Below are 14,966 nucleotides of genomic sequence, written 5' to 3'. Positions count from 1 at the left end.
ATACCCTCTTTTCCTAGATTCATCTATGAAAGACTGAAGGACGAAGACCCTCATTTTTATTCTTCTACAATAGCAATTCTCTAAATGCAGTCTACAGATGCAAAGAGGGGAACTTAATACCGTTTCGGGTATTCTAATAACACTAAGATGTAATTTGTCTTTTCACTGAGTGGACAGTTGCATTGATGGTGCAGTACACTGGGAGATGAAATTATGGGTGCTTCGGCACCAGGTAAGACACTGCGACCAAACAGCACTGGTGGCCACTGCATTCTTCACTGCCACGCACTTGCAGAAAACACGTTCTGTTTCACCTGACCACATCCTTAATGGGGACTAAAAATTATTAATTGTATTAACCTTGACCGTTACATATCTTTTTAGTATTCTGTGTGATGGAATGGGAGGTGAGCACTGTGCAATACAATGTTTGCCTCAAACTGAGTTTACTGAACGAGCTGAAATTGAAAGAATGATAGGCAAACTATAAGCATTCAGACTTTGGTAACTGGGAGATATTTATTCTCAAAAAAAAAAAGAATGAAGTGAGCCTATCATTTCAAGGAAAACAACTGACCAATTATTGCCAATGATGAAAAGTGAACTTTCAAGTAAAAATTAGAATTTTGGAAGACGAGTCTCGGCCTCTTTAGCTGGACAGCTTCCCGATGTTTAACGACTTGTCTGGTGAGACAGGGGCGATGTTAATGAATGTTATTCTTATGTTATATAAGGAAACGTCAATACTTGGATGATCTATGTTGTCTAGCGCACTAATGTTTCCCACGTGACCGACGTGTAATGTTGTAAATCATGCACGTTTCAAGACCTATTCAAAGAGAGACCAATGGGTTTTAAGAGAATGAAGTTTGTTGACTATGTTTTCAGATTCCTTACTGCAATTAACCTTTATGAAACCATCACATCAATTTTTTCATGGACCATCAAAGAACAATATTCTCAATCATTGGAAAAGGCTATGAAATATTCCTCCCTTCCCCAAATATGTATCTGTGCGAGGCTGGTTTTTCTTCATGTACTTCAACTAAACCCCGACGTACCATAACAGATTGAAAGAAAGAAGCAGATAGGAGAGAATTCAGTCTTCTATTTTTAAAAATATAGAAACAGTGCTATTCTTCCATTTCCTTTTTTTGGACAATATAGTTATTGTTCATAGAAATGTTATTTATGTTAACATGTAATGAATTTATTACTAAAATAAATTTTTTTATTACTTTCCAGTGTACAAAACAATATAACAGTTAGACATTTATCATTTATATCCCTCACACTGTGTCAACCCCCCTCAAAAATTTTTAATGTTTCAATTTTTAATATGGCAAATACCAATAGATACAACCACATAAACACAAACTCTTTGAGATCCTCAATAATTTTTAACAGTCTGAAGAGTTCTGAGACCAGAAAATGTGAAAACCACTGCTCTAAATCAATGGTTGCAAGCTGGTGGGACATGAGCCAACCTGGGTCTGAAGGCATGTTTTTTTAAATGTTTGAATCAAATGCGTACATTTAGAAGTCAGGAAAACTCACATAAAAATCCGTATCTCTGGCTGCTCCTATGAAATCAGAACGTCTGGCAAGACCAGGCCCAAATTTCCACATAGCACAAGCCTGCTAACCCCGAGGAGCACCCCCCCACACTCAACCAGACAGAGGGTCTCTGGTTCACTGCAAGGGCCACCACGCTAATCACCTGCTTGGCCTCCACATGATTCTGGGCGTGTGACCCCTGCACATCTCACCTCTCATACAGGAGTGATCTTTTTGGTGAATCAACCATACACACAGCATAGCACTGATTTGTAATTCTCATTCCTCACTGAATTCCTGCAAGCTTGGCAACTCCCAACCACCCATTAGAAACTGGAGTAACTGCCAGTCTTGCTTTCTTTGTTCAGTGACACATTAAATATGGCTCCCAACCCAGTCTATTCTGTGAAAACTCAGTAAGCTCTCCATGTTGTCTCTGGGGAAAAAACACAACCACACCCATTCAAAGATTAATGGTGCAGACCTAAAAGAACCTTAAACCCTACTTGCTTTAGAGTGCTCAGCTCAGCCTCAAAATGATTTGGGGGTTAAATTAGGCTGGCTTTCAACACCAGACATACCTGAAATCCTCTTAAAGCTTTTTAAAGATGTCTCTGCTAAGAACCCCAGTGCATCTGTGCAAACATCAGAACTCTGTCCCAGAAAGCCTCATGGCTACGAGACTCCTCTAGGGAGTCCCTAAGATATTTTTGGATTACTCTTGGACTGGGGACAAACTCTTTAGTACCAAAGCCACGAGCTTTAAGCAGAACAATTTGCCAAGATGGGCCGATGAGCCGTTAGGGTTTCCAGACGCACTTACTGGTATGCCACGGCCCTGAAAGCGTGACACATTCTCTTCAGGAAGAGGAGTGGGGACAACAAAGTATGCTGGCAACCTAGAAGAAAAAGATGTCATCAGTTTTAGCACTCGAGTTAATTCACTAAATATGAAAGCTCGACTTTAATGAACACAGGAAACTAAGCAGCGTGGTGGGAAATGGATCATATTTCCCTGTTAAGAACCAGTGCAGATGAACTCTCTGGCCAAATCACTCGGGAATTCGAGTTCAAATCCTAGCCGTGCCTCTGATTCTGTGAAACCATAGGTAACTTACCCCACCTCTCTGGGTCTGTTCCCTCATCCACAGAATGGGGAGACTGGAATATATGAGATCTAAAATTATATGAATTCCAAAATTGGGAGTGATCCTTCTCATAATATAAGCACATAAGCACTCGTGTTGCTTTTAGTCAGACTGATACGAACACCAGTAATTATGATGACTACAGCCCACTTTATCAAGTGCTCTGACAACATATACGTGCTTACTGCATGCCACATTCTTCAAATACTTCACACGAATTATTCATTTAATCCTCCCAACAATACTATGAGGTGTGTACTATTATTGTTTCCATTTTACAGATGAAGACACTAGACACAGCACTACTGAGGCCCTTCCCAGGGTACACAACTATTAAGCGGAGCTGGGCCTGACCCCAAGCAGTAAGACTTCAGTTTCTCCATGAGAAAATCTAGGTTCTAAAAATAACAAATCTGTTAAAAAGGGACATAAAATAGGTTTTCAGAGTTGCAGAGATCAGAGATATGCTGGGACACCATTCTTCCTCTAGTCAGCAGATGCAGGTTTCTATTAATATTAACCCACTTAAGTTCTATCACTATGAAGCTGTAAAGATCTTTCACTCAAACGGCTTGAAAATAAAGCCTCAAGGGAAATAAGAACGTGCTTATGGTGTGAGAACTACAATGAAAATTATCAGATGGTGTTTGTATGCGTGCTGCATATTTGAAGTAAATCTCTTATGTATTAGTCATGGGGAAAGATGAAGTTTCCTCGTTCAAACGATCATAATTTGAATACAATCGAACCAATAGATCAAATCAATTCATAGGGAATGAAGCAACATTTTAAAGACCAACATTTTAAATAGCACATTTTGATCTGCTCATCAAGATCCAGACTGGGAAACTCTATCAGACAAATGGCCTGGTTTCTTCAAATAAATTACAGGAATAATGACGGGGTGAGAATCTATAGATTAAGAAGAGACTTCAGAAACCTATCAATTGCAAGATCTCTATCTCATTGAATCTTGATGAATGATAAAACAGATAAAAATATGAAAAGTAAATTGTTTTAACAATTTATAAAACAATGGGGGAATTTTGACACTGTATACTGAATGACATTAAAGGGCCAATGTTAAATTTGAAAGTTTTAATAATGGTTTTATGTTTATAAAAAGAGTCCTTAATTCTTGGAGGTGTACACTGAAATATTTATGAATGAAATGTGATGAGCTCTGGGATTTATTTCAAAATAATCCAGGGGAAGAGCAGAGAAAGCAGGATGAGGCTTGAGTTAATAACTGTTGACGTGGGGTGATGGAATTCATCATATTCACATTTCTTTTACATTGCTTGAAATTTTCCATTAGAAATACGTTAAAGGTAATTAGAAGAAAAAAGCTCCCATGATATTGTGATGTACATCCAGGTTGGGGAACCACTGATCAAGGCTAAGATACCTCAAAAACCATCAAACTGTAGAAGAATTATTTGGCTTTGAGCTTTTGAAGTGCTTGGAGTATTTTCATATATGTCTTCTTGCGTGGGTGGGTGGTAAGACATGCCTTCTTTACGTGTTATAATTGAAATAAAAACCTCTTCACACATTAATGGCTCTCAAACTCAGGCTGCCCATATAAATCACATGGGAAGACTTTATTAAAAACTGCCACTGTCCAGGCTCCATCCCAGAACTATTAAATCTCAGGAGCTTAAAAGCTCTCTGGGTGTTGAAAGCAGCCAGGTTGAAAGCTGTTATTCTAGAATATCCTGCTACTCCAAGTATGCAGCAGCATCACCTGGCTGCTGAGAAGGAAAGCAGGTTCTCAAACCCAACCCCAGAATTACAGAATCAGAATCTGCATTTTAGGAAGCTCCCCAGGTGACTTAGCTGAACAAGAAACTGAGAAGCACTGCTTAGGAATAGATGGCAACTTACAAACAGATCAGAGTTTCTCAATCACCTGTGGGGTTTGTTTCAGTCAAGATTCCAGGCTCCTTCCCCAGAGGTGCACTCTACAAAGCTGGGATGGGGCCACATTGCTTTAAAAAAATTCACGTCTTCCCTTACTAGTAAAGATTAAATATTTCACAATGTTGGTTAACCAGTTGATTTTCTCTTTATGTCTTTCACCAAAGGGGTCGAAAATACAACAGAACCAAGTGCATTAGCGTGTGTACCACGCAGTCACTCAAGGAGCTCGAAAGATGGATAGGAGGGGAGTTGGGCACATCCTCTCCGGTCTCACTGAACTGAGGTGGCTCTAAGGAGTCTCTGTGTGAGACTCCCAATGTCTACAAGCAAGTAACCCTCCCTCCTTAGACAGCAGTCATTTTAGTTACTTGAGTTCACAATACAAAGTAAATAGCCCCTCCAAATACAAGACAACTTGATGCAAAGAATGTTGTATGATCTGCTCAGGGACAGCCTTAGTTATGGTTAGGGAACCCCCAGGGCAACACCACCAGAGGAGCAATTTCTTCCTGTGGCAGCATCAGGCAATTCCTAGGTTCCTCTGTTACACATCCTACAGGGTTAAGACCACCCGATGCCTTCACAGGGAGATGTGACAAGAGAAAGGCTTTTTAGAAGAAGGGACAGACTGTGGGACTGGAACAGCCAGCTCTGACCTTGGGGGAAGGTGAAGTACAGTCAGTTTCTTATCCTTATCCAAACTGATTTGAGACCCCTCTAACTAATGATGGGGCTTTCATTCATGTATTCATTCTGTCGCCTATTTACTGAGTCCCTCTTAAAACCAGGCACTGCACTTGGTTTTGAGGGTATAATGATGAATGGAAACAGTGTCCTTGACTCCCCAGAGCTGACAGGTGGCAGAAACAAACAATCAAATGCTGAGACAGAGAAAAATAAACTCACAATCGCAGGAAGTACTGTGAAGAGAGGCATGCAGCGCAAGGAAAGCTAGCACAAGGAGACCCAACCTAGTCTTGGGAAGGTTCCCTGTAAGTGCCACCTGAGCTGAGATCTGACCGATGGAGTGGAGGTAACTCATTGGTGCAGCCAGAAGCGAATGAGCATTCCAGACATGAGACTGCACAGCAGGACCTAGAGTGGGGGTCAGCATGGCTAGACGGGTATGTATACGCAAAGGTGGAGGGAGAGTTAGGCAGGAGTCAAACCGCGAAGACACGGCAGCACTCCTTCGGTTCTGTTCTATATGCCAAGAGCAGCAGGGAACCACTGATCAGGAGATGAGGGGATCAGGTGACCCTTAGTGGATGTACACTGGAGAGGCTCTCTCAGCCGCTACATAGACAATGGGTGCAGGGGGGCCTGAGTGGGTGGGGGAGTCCATGGGGGCAGCTACCACAATGGTCCAGCTGAGAAACAAAGCCCAGCTTTTCCTGTGTCACCCCCAAGAGACAGAAAAGCGTGGGAGTGGGAAGCTGGGCCAGTCCAAGGGGAGTGTGTCTGCTCTGAGCCCTCTGAGCACAAAATCCCGCTAACGCTCCATTCTCCCCATTTTCACCACTAATTCTGACCCCCTGCTATATTTTTGATGTGCGGACATCTATGCAAACATCGATGAATTTAATCAGCACGCGGCAGGATTTCTTCTAAACAATTCTGGGAAAGGGCATGCCTTCTATTAGAACCAAAATCACATTACAATCTATCACGTCCTAGGAGCAGGGGTTTCTAACCGCTGTCTGAGTAAGAGCTAGCTTTCCCTTTTCAAGCTCTGTGACTGTACAAGGGTAGGAGGAGCTAGGAGGGAATGGGGGGGCGGTGACACAGCACTAGCCCTGCAGGCCCCTCCCCACTGTCACCCCAGTGCCCACTGCGACAGAAGGGCTAACCTTACAAATGTCTGAGATTGATAAACATCACAACTGATCTGCTGAAGAGGCCCGTGACAACCATGAATACAAAATGCTCTGCCAAACACAGCAGCCCCACGTGTCCACACCAGATGCATTCCAGCCCCCAGTGGCTGCCTGAAACCACAGACAGTAGGAAACCCTATATATACAAGGTTTTTCCCTATATATACATACATACCTGTGACAAAGTTTAATTTAAAAATTAGACACAGAGACAAATTAATAATAGAACAATTATAATAACATACTGTAATAAGAGCTATGTGAATGTGGTTTTTCTCTCTCCAAGTATCTTATTGTACTGTATGACCTTTTCACTTAGAGGAAGCAGTTTAGGGCTTCTCTCTGGCATATCTGAATTGCCAGCAGCGCTCCTCGTGCACTCCGAGCCCATTATTAAGTAAATAAGGGTCACTTGAACACCAGCACTGTGATACCAGGACAGTCAGTCTGAAAACCAAATAGCTTCTCAGTGGGTGGGCGGCACCCACAGCACGGACAAAGGGATGATTTGCACCCCGCGTGGGACGCAGTGTGCGATTTCATCACACTACTCAGAACAGCACCCAATTTAAAACTTAAGAATTGTTTAGTTCTGGAATTTTCCATTTAATATTTTTGGACTGCAGTTGACCGCAGGTAACCAAAAGCGTGGAAAGCAAAACTGCAGCTAAGGGAAGAGTATTAAACAAATTTTATGAAACTGTTAGCAGGGTGCTGAGGAGTATGTTCCAAAATAGTAAGATTCACGTTTCTCAAAGAGGGTTTATTATGCAGAGTCATCTCTTAAAATGTAGGTCGAATCACATGACGCCTCTGCTCAAACTCCTCCTCACTGAACCAGAAATTCTCCTGAAAGCCTCCCAGCCAGTTCCCATCCAGCTGCCCCTCTCCTCCCAGACCTCCCCTCCTGCCTTTCTGCCCCTGGACTCCACACTGTCCCTCACTGCCAGACGCGATTCCACCTCAGGGCCTTTGCTCCTGCTGCTCCTGCTGTCTGACCAACGCTCCCCACCAACGCTCCCTAACCCCATGCCTGATCTGTTTTTCTCCATAGCACTTATCACCTCTTTTGTGTGTACAAAAATACATATATTGTTCAACAGTTACATCATTACATTTCCTCAATAACATTTTTAGCAATAGTCTGGAATTTAAAACAATAAGTGTTTGCATTAATGATTCTTGCAAGCACCCTCATACCATCCTAGGGATGGAATTGGAATTCACTAAGGAAAGCAATTTGCCTAAGTCTCTGTATCTAAGAAAACTAGTATTCATGGAAGATAAACTTAAAACATTAATCACTTAAATAAGATTAACATTACATAAGGCATCATGTTTCATACCAATAAACAAAATTCATGCTCTTTAAAAAGCGAATAAAATATTATCAGAGGGCATTTAGGGAAAGCTACAAGAAAATCAGTCCGAAACTAGGTTCGGACTCCTGGGCTGTGGAGTGAGTGTTCAAGCTTTGGAGTTTGGGTTTTCTTGTGGAGGTGCTGCCTGGAACCTGGGACGCACTTCCACTCGGGGGCAGCACAGACCTCCTTGGCAGGTTTGGTCCTGATGATCACAGCTTCTTTGGGACACTTGCTGCTGGCGATGCTTCTGAAGCTCGCCAACATCTGCATCGGGATTCCTTACTGGGGAGTGTAGAGAAGCAGGTGACTGGGGGACAAAGTGCATGTGGCCGAGACAGCACCTGGCCACTGAGGGAGCAGGCACAGAAGGGTGCGGAGACCTTCACGTGGAGCGTGAGACTGAGCGTCAGCGTGAGACTTCTCATTTCTGAGTTAGTCTCAGCCTCTCTGCCAAGCTTACTACCTCCTGCTATCCTATAAATGCTCCTTTATTCTATCATCTTCCCCCACTATCAAGACCGCTCCAGGAGGGCAGGGATTTTCAGGCTCGGCTTCCTGCTGTACCTTCAGTAGCTAAGACACTGCCTGGCACATAATAGGAACTCAAAAATTTTTACTGAATGAATAAATGAACTGAAGTATTAGATAAAAGGAAAGCAAATACACAGTATAAATTCAGAAATGGCTCTAAACATTTTAGATTTAGATTACAGATACATTAATGGGAAAAAGACATAAATTTGCTTTTGAATGTTTTAACTTTCAAGGGTTTCTTAAAAAAGCATAGTGTCAATGTGGAGAAACGAGAACCCTCTTCTACTGCTGAAGGGAATGTAAAATGGAATACTCGCCGTGGTAAACAGTCTGGCAGTTCCTCCAAAGTTAAACGCACACTTACTATATGGCCTAGCAATTCACTCCTGGGTATAGACCCAAGAGAAATGAAAACATACATCCACACAAAACCCTGTACCCAAATGTTCATCGCAGCATTATTCAAAAATAACCCAGAAGTCCATCAACTAATGAATGAATACATAAAATGCAGTATCTATGCCACGGAATATTATTCAATAACAAAAAAGCATGAAATTCTGCTGCACGCTACAACACGGGTGAGCCTTGGCAACATTATGCTAAGTGAAAGCAGCCACGCATGAAGACCACATGTTACATGAGTCCATTTACATGAAATGGCCCAAATAGGCCAATCTAAAGGAACAGAGAGTAGATTAGTGGTTGCCGAGGGCGGGGGTGTTGTGGGTACCTGGGCAGAGACTGCTAATGGGTATGGAGTTTCTTGTGGGAATGATGAAAATGTTCTAGATCTGACTGAATACATTTTAAAACACGGCACATTTCAAATGGGTGCGATATATGGCATGTGAATTCAATCCAACAAAGCTGTCTTCTTAAAGCGCTGCGCTGAAAGCTTACCTTTCGCAGACCTTGTAGCCTTCGTTGACACTCACTGCTCTGTACTTCATGCCGCCTTTGGTCCGCTCTAATTCCCAGTACCAGTCCTCAAGTGTGTCAAACATTACGGTGTGGTTCTTGGGATCGGTGGCTAACAACATAAATTTAAAAGACAATAAAATCTTGTCATGAAGAGCTGGAATTTTAAGGACGTGGAAGTGAATCCTCAGGCTCCAATGTCCTCTACTGAGCCCATTCTCATCCAAGCAGAATGAATTCACTACTTCATCCTAACCTTGTCCCTTTTTTTGTTATTAATCCAAAATTATGGCTGAGGCTCTGTCTTTTTATACTGGAGAAAAGGAGTTATTCTAGTTCCATTCCTTGCAAAAGTAATTATAGCTCCACTTTCAGTCATCTGACCATGAGATAATTTATATAACATAAAAAGAGAGGCACTAAAACTCAGGCTTAGCAAATACTAAAATAGTATTTTTAGCCCTACCAATATGCACATAGTTAAATGACAAACTCATTTAAATAGCATGTCAGATTCTTGAATGTGACTGCTCCTTCTTCAACATGAAGATAACACTGCTAACAAGAGGATTTTCCGGTGTGACATCTGGTTACTGAAGGCCTTAAGCCAATCAGACAGCCATGGTGAGGGGCGGGTCTGCTAGCCAACCCGGTCATGGGTGCTTGGGCCCCTCACCCTGCCCTGCCCGGGGGAAACGCCTGCCCTTACAGCCCAGCAGAGGTGTCCTCGGCCCTCTCCAAGCCACAGCACTGCTTGCTGGGGTGACAGTAGTCTTGGGATGCGCACAGTCAGTTAGTTCAAGCCACTGCACATCTAAAAACACAAGTCTTCTGGGGAAAATAATGTGCTTGCTAAAACTTCCACCTGCTATTTTAAATATTGCCAGATCACTACACAAAGGATGAGAATAATGATAAAAACAGTAGTTAAACTTACACAGCACTTATTGTGCCAGGAACTGTCCTGAGCATGTTATAATTATTAACTCAATCCTTATAACCCTGTAAGTTAGGTGATACTATTTCCTCCATTTTACAGATCTGGCACAGAAAGGTCAAGTAACTTGCACAAGGTCACAGAGCCAGGCAATGGCAGAACTGGAATTCAAACCTAGGAAGCTATAAAGGAAATTTCCATTAAGTGATAAATGCAAACAAAACAATTTCCCCATGGACATATATAATAATACTCCAATTCAAACATAGCAGATCATTTTCTTAGCAATGACAGATAGGTCTTCCCCTAAAATGCCGTTTTGTAAGTATTTAGGACCTTTCAACCAAAGCACATCTATAAACTATTAAGCCTGGGAATAATTAAACATGTTCAGATTACAAGGCACCCACCTCCACAAACTCCTACTCAATGAAAAAGTTAATTAGTCAATTCACATTTATCTGTTATAACCTTTAGTATCAACAATCAGGGGGTTAAGAGAAAAGAAGGATGGAATTAAAATAGCATAGAAGACGCTTCACATCCTCGGCCTTCTGGCACAAAAAGCCACCACGAGGTAATGAAACTGCCAGGTCAGTCAAGGTAAGGGGTTTGGCGCACACTGAGAGATGGTGGCCGGATGAGACCCTGTCCTATGCTGGGTCCAGACCAAGAATCAGGATATAAAGAAGAGGCAGAGCTCCTAAAAATAGAGGATGGTTTTTCAAATGTAAGCCCAATAAGTGTTTATATAAATTATAGTAATCAACAAAGTCATATTTTGTATGTCTCATATCGCAACAAGCTATTGAAAGCCAGCACCCAGTTAATCAACACTTATATATCTATCTACAGTGAAAAGATCTGTCATTCACAAAGACGAACTTACTGAATTAAGGAACAAATTTTATGTGCAGCCTAATGATAGTGATAAGCATATTTTACATCAACATAATTCTCTTAACATAATCAGTCCTGAGTAACATGCATTTACACTCTCAATCAAGCTTCATTTAATGACTGCACCGTGTGTGTCATACATTTAGTAATTTATAATCTTCACAAGACTTCAAGGGAAGCATTAACACTATTGTTTTTAAAATAAGAAAACAGAGGCCGAAGATTTAAGTGCCATCCCCAGGACCACACAGCTACTAAGCAGCTAGGCAAGGATTTGAGGTGAGGTGGGACCCCGAAATTCATACCTTTTCTACTACATCACCATCGTTTGCAAAATGCAGCCTGCTCTCTCAGATATCCACATCTCTGCACGTGTTAATCCTCTGCCTGAATTCTCCTCTGTGCCTACCAGACACTCCCACACCCTCCACAGCAGCTCGGCACAGCTGCACCCTCTGACAGCCCTTCCTCTCCCAGCGTGGCCTGGACTTCCTCCTCCTGCTCCCACGGCCCCTTCCACCAGAGGACACATAACTCAGCTGCCTCTGTGTGACGTGATGCTCTAAGAGGCCCTGCTCCCCGCCATATCCCCATAGCGCCTGACCCACAGCAAGCATTCCACACGTGTCTACTGAATGAGCAGTTGGTGACAAAGCAACTCTTCATTCCAGAAAGCCTGATATATGCCGTTAAACTAACATGCCACTTTCCTGACGAAAAGCACACAGCACACAGGATCACTAAACATCAACTTCATGTTAAGCATAATGGGCAGAGCAAGGGAATAGACCAAGGGGAGAGACCTAGAGAAGGAAGCAGACAGACATCTGTGGGAACCCTGTACAATGCCAGTCATTACTAACAGCTAATGACCAAAGTTTCTAACAGATAATTACTATCAGCTAATTACTAACAGCTAATGACTTTTGGTCAGATGACCAAAGTTTCTTAGTTAAAAGATTGTTCTCTTTTTCAGCAAACTGAATGGGAAACATACGGAATCCTAAGTATGCTAATAAAGTAGTTAGTTTTCTGATATGTTCTCTTACATACAACTGTTCCATTTCCCCCAAAATATTAGCTATAAAGCATGTTCTGGTTGTTTCTAGAATGCAAGACATTCTCTAGAGTCTTATGAAATCAAGTATATTAAAGTGGAAATAAGAACTCAGGGACAAACAGGGCTATTTTAAATTTGTCTCAATTTTGTTGCATAGTCTCACATTCGCAGTTAGAATACATTGCTTTCATCTTTCATAAGAAATAATCAAACCAATAATCCCTCACAAAAAGCAAACAAACCTAAAAGATAAGTTAAAGAAACAAAGATCACAGGGAAAAAATATAGAAACCGTTTTCTCTAGATACCTGAATGAGACACCCAAGAAAAGCTGAGCAATTTCTAGGCAAGAGGAGAAAACCTCATGGATGGGTTTTCTCCCACTACTTTCAGGCAGGAATTGGAAGGTCCACCTACCTCCAGTTACAACCCAGAACACACTTACCTGTGTTGTTTTGTAGAGCAGTTGCGTAGGAAAACAGAAACAATCGTTTAAGCAGTTTAGGAGCCAGGGTATGATGAATTATGCCACTGACAATCTAGAAAACAACCAAGCAATGGATACAGTCATGCTTTTGGCAGGAAAATGCTGAGTTGTCTAGGTTTTCAGTCATGCCAACAGGCTCCCCTGGGGCAGCACACTCACTCTCACTGGGGCCTGCATCTATGACGTCATCTCTCAGAATAATGCCAAATCAAGAAACGCTAACCCAACGTTGTGTCAGGTTTTCTAAGAGCTTTGAATTTCTAAAAAATTTTTAAAACATAAGTCTAATTTCTCAAAAAGTTAGACGTATGTGCTAAGAAAACTCAAGTGCTATATTCAGATACTCTAAAAATCTGACATTGAAGACATACAACTGATATCAGATAAAAACCAAAACACTTTGCTATTCTGATCCACTTGTGTCTTTTACAACTTTTTCCTAGAATATTAGAAAAAGAAATCAACCCACTGTGCTTTTTGTTTGAAGTTCCAAACAAAAGTATGTTTGGATACATGACAAAAATCATCATTCAAAATGAAGGCTCTGGCTCCTCGGGGAATTTTCCATGTCTACACCACTGTCCTGTTCAGAACAGATACTGGAGTCATGTTCATTACCCTAACTGAACTTCCACACTACCTGTAAGAACATCAAGGACCGGCTGTAAGTGTGCGTAACTCACTGTAGCCGAAGACAACAGATGAACTGAACTCTCGCTAGGTTGCCCCTGATGTACACATGAGAGTGGCAATTTGAAATCTTCAATATCTCAATAAGAGAAATCCTGGAAGTCACAATGACCACGATAACCAGTTCACCAGTTATACATCTCAATTTGCTGCAGCGACCAGGTTAAGTTTGCTAAAGTGTCCAAAAGCACAGGCTCATTTGGTGATTTGGCTTTGCCCATCTGACTCGTGTACCCCCTCCTCCTTCCATACACTTCCGCTACCTCCCAGACATAAACTCATTCATCCAGGAGATGGGAGGTCACTACTACTGCCTCTCGGAAAGGCTGTCAGAGGCAAGGGAAAAGGGTTATTCTAGCTGCTCCATCCTTCCCTTCCCCCACTGCCTCCTGTCCCTTGGTTACCACCTCCCAACCTGCAGAGGCTCCAAGAATAAAAACTCTATGTACTGAAGGATAATACACAGGCATGCTTTACCAAATTCTCTCTCAATTCTAATCAAAGCATATGGGATTACAATCAATTTGAACTTTACAGAGTAAAAGGCTCCCCTTAACCTTCATGCAATGTAAGCAAAAACTAGAGTCAGTGGGGAAAACCTGATGGGAAATAAAACCTAAAAACATATGCAACTAGTTACCCTTTTGACTTCCTCTTCCTTTGTGTACCTCAGACAAAAATGGAATACCCGGAGGTCTTTGCAGTGGATGATGAGTTTCTCAGGATATTTCTTCAGTTGTCCAAAGAGAGTTTTTTTTTTCTCATCAAACACTGCACATCAACAATAAAATCAGGGAGGGAAATGATGTTATAAAGCACAACAAATTAATGCTAAAGAAATAAGGCAGACTGTTAACTCCTAAGCACACTTCTCGAGAGTGGGAGGAAAGGTGCTACCTCCTAAGTAACTGTCAGCAGGGGCCCTGGCTGTATGAGAACTGTCAGGGTTCTTCATTTCTCCGGAGAAAGCACAAGACCAAAACGGAGTGGCCATTGTCAGCAGAACTGATTCCACCAACCTGCAGAAAACCCGGCTCTGAAAGCTGACATTACAAAAAATGGACAGGAGACCACTAGGGACATGCTTTTGGGACAGTCAACTACTGGGTTTATGACTCGGGGCCCCTCTTGCCACCTCCTGCCACCTCCCTCCCTGTCCCAGAGATTGGACCATGCAGCACCTACTGATGTTAGGAACATCATAAATGACTACTGGATGATTTCTGAGCAAGCCGTGTCTAAAAATAGAGAGGTGGAGCAGAGAGAGGCTTGAAAGCAGAAAAGACACCCAAGTGCAACACAAAAGACCTTTATCAGATTAGCCTCTAAAGTAAAATCTACACGGCTAACACTGACAGCAAAAAGTATGATCAAAATCTAATATATAATGCATGGTGGAGTATTAAAAAGAACAGGTTCCAAGTTCAAGTCCAAGGTCCTCCAGCTAAGTGACCCCAAACAAGCCACTTCACACCTCAATTATACCATCCACAAAACTGATCTAAACAAAATAAATATGTGAAGAAACTTTTGTAAACTATGAAAGCCCATAAAAACATTATCATTAT

At 42.0% G+C, this 14,966-nt stretch overlaps 1 protein-coding gene across 3 annotated transcripts in view; it reads right to left on the bottom strand.

The window, feature by feature from the left end:
• The window catches only part of MTMR12 (myotubularin related protein 12), a gene marked incomplete at its 5' end in the record, with an annotated part of 66,990 nt that overhangs the window by 22,661 nt on the left and 29,363 nt on the right, over window positions 1-14,966 (bottom strand). For 2 of the 3 annotated variants that reach the window (XM_081053162.1, XM_081053164.1), the window contains 4 exons: window positions 2,381-2,456; window positions 9,307-9,436; window positions 12,667-12,760; window positions 14,039-14,169. In XM_081053162.1, coding sequence (XP_080909288.1) covers window positions 2,381-2,456; window positions 9,307-9,436; window positions 12,667-12,760; window positions 14,039-14,169 — 431 coding nt within the window. The remainder of the gene's footprint in view (window positions 1-2,380; window positions 2,457-9,306; window positions 9,437-12,666; window positions 12,761-14,038; window positions 14,170-14,966) is intronic. The other variant, XM_081053163.1, reaches the window with a different exon arrangement.

The sequence above is a fragment of the Rhinolophus hipposideros genome (genome assembly GCF_964194185.1).
Source record: "Rhinolophus hipposideros genome assembly, chromosome: 7".
Taxonomy (NCBI): domain Eukaryota; kingdom Metazoa; phylum Chordata; class Mammalia; order Chiroptera; family Rhinolophidae; genus Rhinolophus; species Rhinolophus hipposideros.
The sequence above is the reverse complement of the archived record's forward strand: the minus strand, read 5'-3'. Positions and strand labels throughout refer to the sequence as shown.